This window comes from Neoarthrinium moseri, assembly GCF_022829205.1.
Source record: "Neoarthrinium moseri strain CBS 164.80 chromosome Unknown scaffold1_Wmoseri_CBS_16480, whole genome shotgun sequence".
Taxonomy (NCBI): Eukaryota; Fungi; Ascomycota; class Sordariomycetes; order Amphisphaeriales; family Apiosporaceae; genus Neoarthrinium; species Neoarthrinium moseri.
In genome coordinates this window covers 1,940,179-1,942,585 of record NW_026055115.1, presented here as the reverse complement: position 1 = coordinate 1,942,585, position 2,407 = coordinate 1,940,179, and the positions used below count along the sequence as shown (strand labels likewise).

Sequence of the window (2,407 nt, the reverse complement as noted above, 5' to 3'; positions counted from 1 at the left end):
CTACGGGTAGAACCCACCAGATGGCAAATGTATGTACTTCAGGATGGGGTCTAGGAGACCTAGACCCTTGTCGCGTGCATCCTCGAGCCGTGTCGTTGGGTCTGCATGCAAGCCGAATTTCCCTAGTTGTATCGCAGAGTCTTCCATCAGGGGTCCCAAACTTGCCATCCCAGACTTGCCAGGGGTCTCATCTTTCCAGACTCTGGGGACCCGAAAACCCACCTTTTCAGGGCCGTCGAGGGTCATTCCTGGGAGGGTCGTAAGACCGTCGAGCTGTTTATTCATAACGAGAACCACCCTGTGGAGTTGAAGGCTGTCACACTCCCCCAGGATTCTGCTCTTTTCATTTTCTCGAGACTCTGGTCGCTTTCTTGCTTTTGACATTCATCTGCCGAATTGGTGTTGTACATTAGTCTGTTTCGTCTTTCAAGATGGCCATCTTCACAGTGAGTCCACTGCAGCCTCACTACTAACCACCTTATTGCTGCTGCTGACAAACAACTACAGGATGATGCTCCGCATGTGGCGGGTACTGTCATCACGGTCACGCTTTTGGCATTCCTAACCCTGGGTTTACGCTTCTATACACGCATTACGAGAGCTAGCTGGGGCAAGGAAGATACACTTATGGCGGTGGCTGCAGTATGCATGCACTTGATCCTTTTTTCGAGTTGAACAGGGGGGCTAATGATTGAACACAGGTTCCCTTTGCCGTTCTGTCAATAGCATGCTTAGTATCCAGTTTCAACGGTGTTGTGAGTAGCTGCTGAAGCTCTTTTCTATCCGGAGTCATATGCAGATGGCACTTTGTAACATTGGTCACAAAGAGGGGTTTGCTAACTTGTGTCGTAACAGGGCATACACGAATGGCGCCTTCAGCTGCCTGAAAATATTCATTACCACGAGTCAGGACTATTTGTAGGAATTGTTAGTCGCCACTACTCAATGCTTTGCTAATATATACAGTGGTTTTTCCTTTTCGAAGTCTTCTACTGCGTCACGATCATTCCCGTAAAGCTCAGCATTTCCTTCATGTTGATACGAATCGCCGAAAACCGATCGTGGTTCATCTACGCACAGTACATAATCATGGCCATGTTCACACTCATGAATCTGATCGCCGCCTTCTACATCATATTCCAATGCAATCCGGTTTCAGCCGCATGGGACTCGGTTTTGCAGGCTGAAGGAACGCACTGTCGACCGGCTGTGATTTTGGCGGATATTTACTATGCGACAACTGCCGTCAACATTTTCACTGACTGGTAAGTGTCCTGGCCCTTTGGCAATCAGCTACAGACTTGCGGTGGTCTAGTTGCTTACTCTTGATGCGATTAGGGCAACCGCTTTGATGCCCATTCCACTTCTGTGGAATGTAAAGATGAATATCAATCAGAAGATATCTGTTGCCACTATTTTAGGCCTGGGAATATTGTGAGTTTCTCATTCTGAATACTATTCTTACCTTGTAACTAACGTTCAAAAGTGCATCTCTCTCTGCTTGCATTCGACTTAAGTGTTAGTTCTCAACCCAGGGATTGAAATTACGTGGATCTTAGAGACTCGTCGTGCGTCGATCGATCAATCGCTAACTCGCTTCTTACCCAGATACGGTCTTGCTGACCTCAACCGATGAATACCTATGTAAGTCCTCCTTTTGTTCAGTCATAACCTAAGTACCATACTAACTTCAAGTTTGTAGTCGGCCTGGCCAACATTGTGATCTGGGGATATGCGGAGAACGGCCTTGGCATGTTCGTCGGGAATCTTTCCACTTTGAGGCCTCTATTCCGCACATTCCTAGGCCTCGGTAGCTCAGGGGGCGATACTGTCCCTACTGGCTTGACCCCGAACGGGCTGCCGAGCAAGTCGGCCCACCCTTACAGGTCTTTCGATGCAGGATACGAGATGGGTACGGTTCACTCAACGAAGGACAGAAAGGGTGATATTGCTACGTCCACGCAAATTCTTGGAGGGCTCGACAAGACCAGCCGTGGAAGTTTATCGAGCGATGGCGAGAGCCAGAAGAATATCGTCGAGAAGCCTTCACGTGGGCCAGGATCGCATGGGTTCGGCCCTGGTGGGATTGTCGTAAGCAGACAGATCGATGTTCACCATAACTAGGTCTGGGGTCAAGGATATGAAATTTTGGGCGCAGTATCACCAGCCATAAAACATCAGAAAATCATTAATACAATCATGCTCAGGCATCGTCTCAGGATAGACTCGGGCTGAGGCTACCAGATATGGAGGACGGCACATTCACTATTTCAAAACAGACTTTTTGTGAGTCTGATTAATTCTGGAACCTTTGGCCGTTCTTCATAGTATGAGATACTGGTCATCCTACCTGTAGTTCGAATTCCATGATATCGCAGGTACCTGCCAAAACTGCTTGGCCCAGAAA

The 2,407-nt window shown here is 48.2% G+C and overlaps 2 protein-coding genes across 2 annotated transcripts; one reads left to right on the top strand and one right to left on the bottom strand.

The window, feature by feature from the left end:
• On the bottom strand, positions 1–285 carry JN550_000611 (uncharacterized protein; the record flags this gene model as incomplete). Its single annotated transcript, XM_049317822.1, has 1 exon — positions 1–285. One exon carries the CDS (start codon positions 283–285, stop codon positions 1–3), a length of 285 nt encoding a protein of 94 aa, XP_049177900.1.
• Positions 286–431: 146 nt separating this feature from the next.
• JN550_000610 (uncharacterized protein) lies at positions 432–2,124 on the top strand (the record flags this gene model as incomplete). Its single annotated transcript, XM_049317811.1, has 9 exons — positions 432–446; positions 508–642; positions 702–755; positions 856–918; positions 967–1,265; positions 1,339–1,434; positions 1,487–1,518; positions 1,609–1,644; positions 1,703–2,124. 9 exons carry the CDS (start codon positions 432–434, stop codon positions 2,122–2,124), a joined length of 1,152 nt encoding a protein of 383 aa, XP_049177899.1.
• Positions 2,125–2,407: the final 283 nt, after the last annotated feature.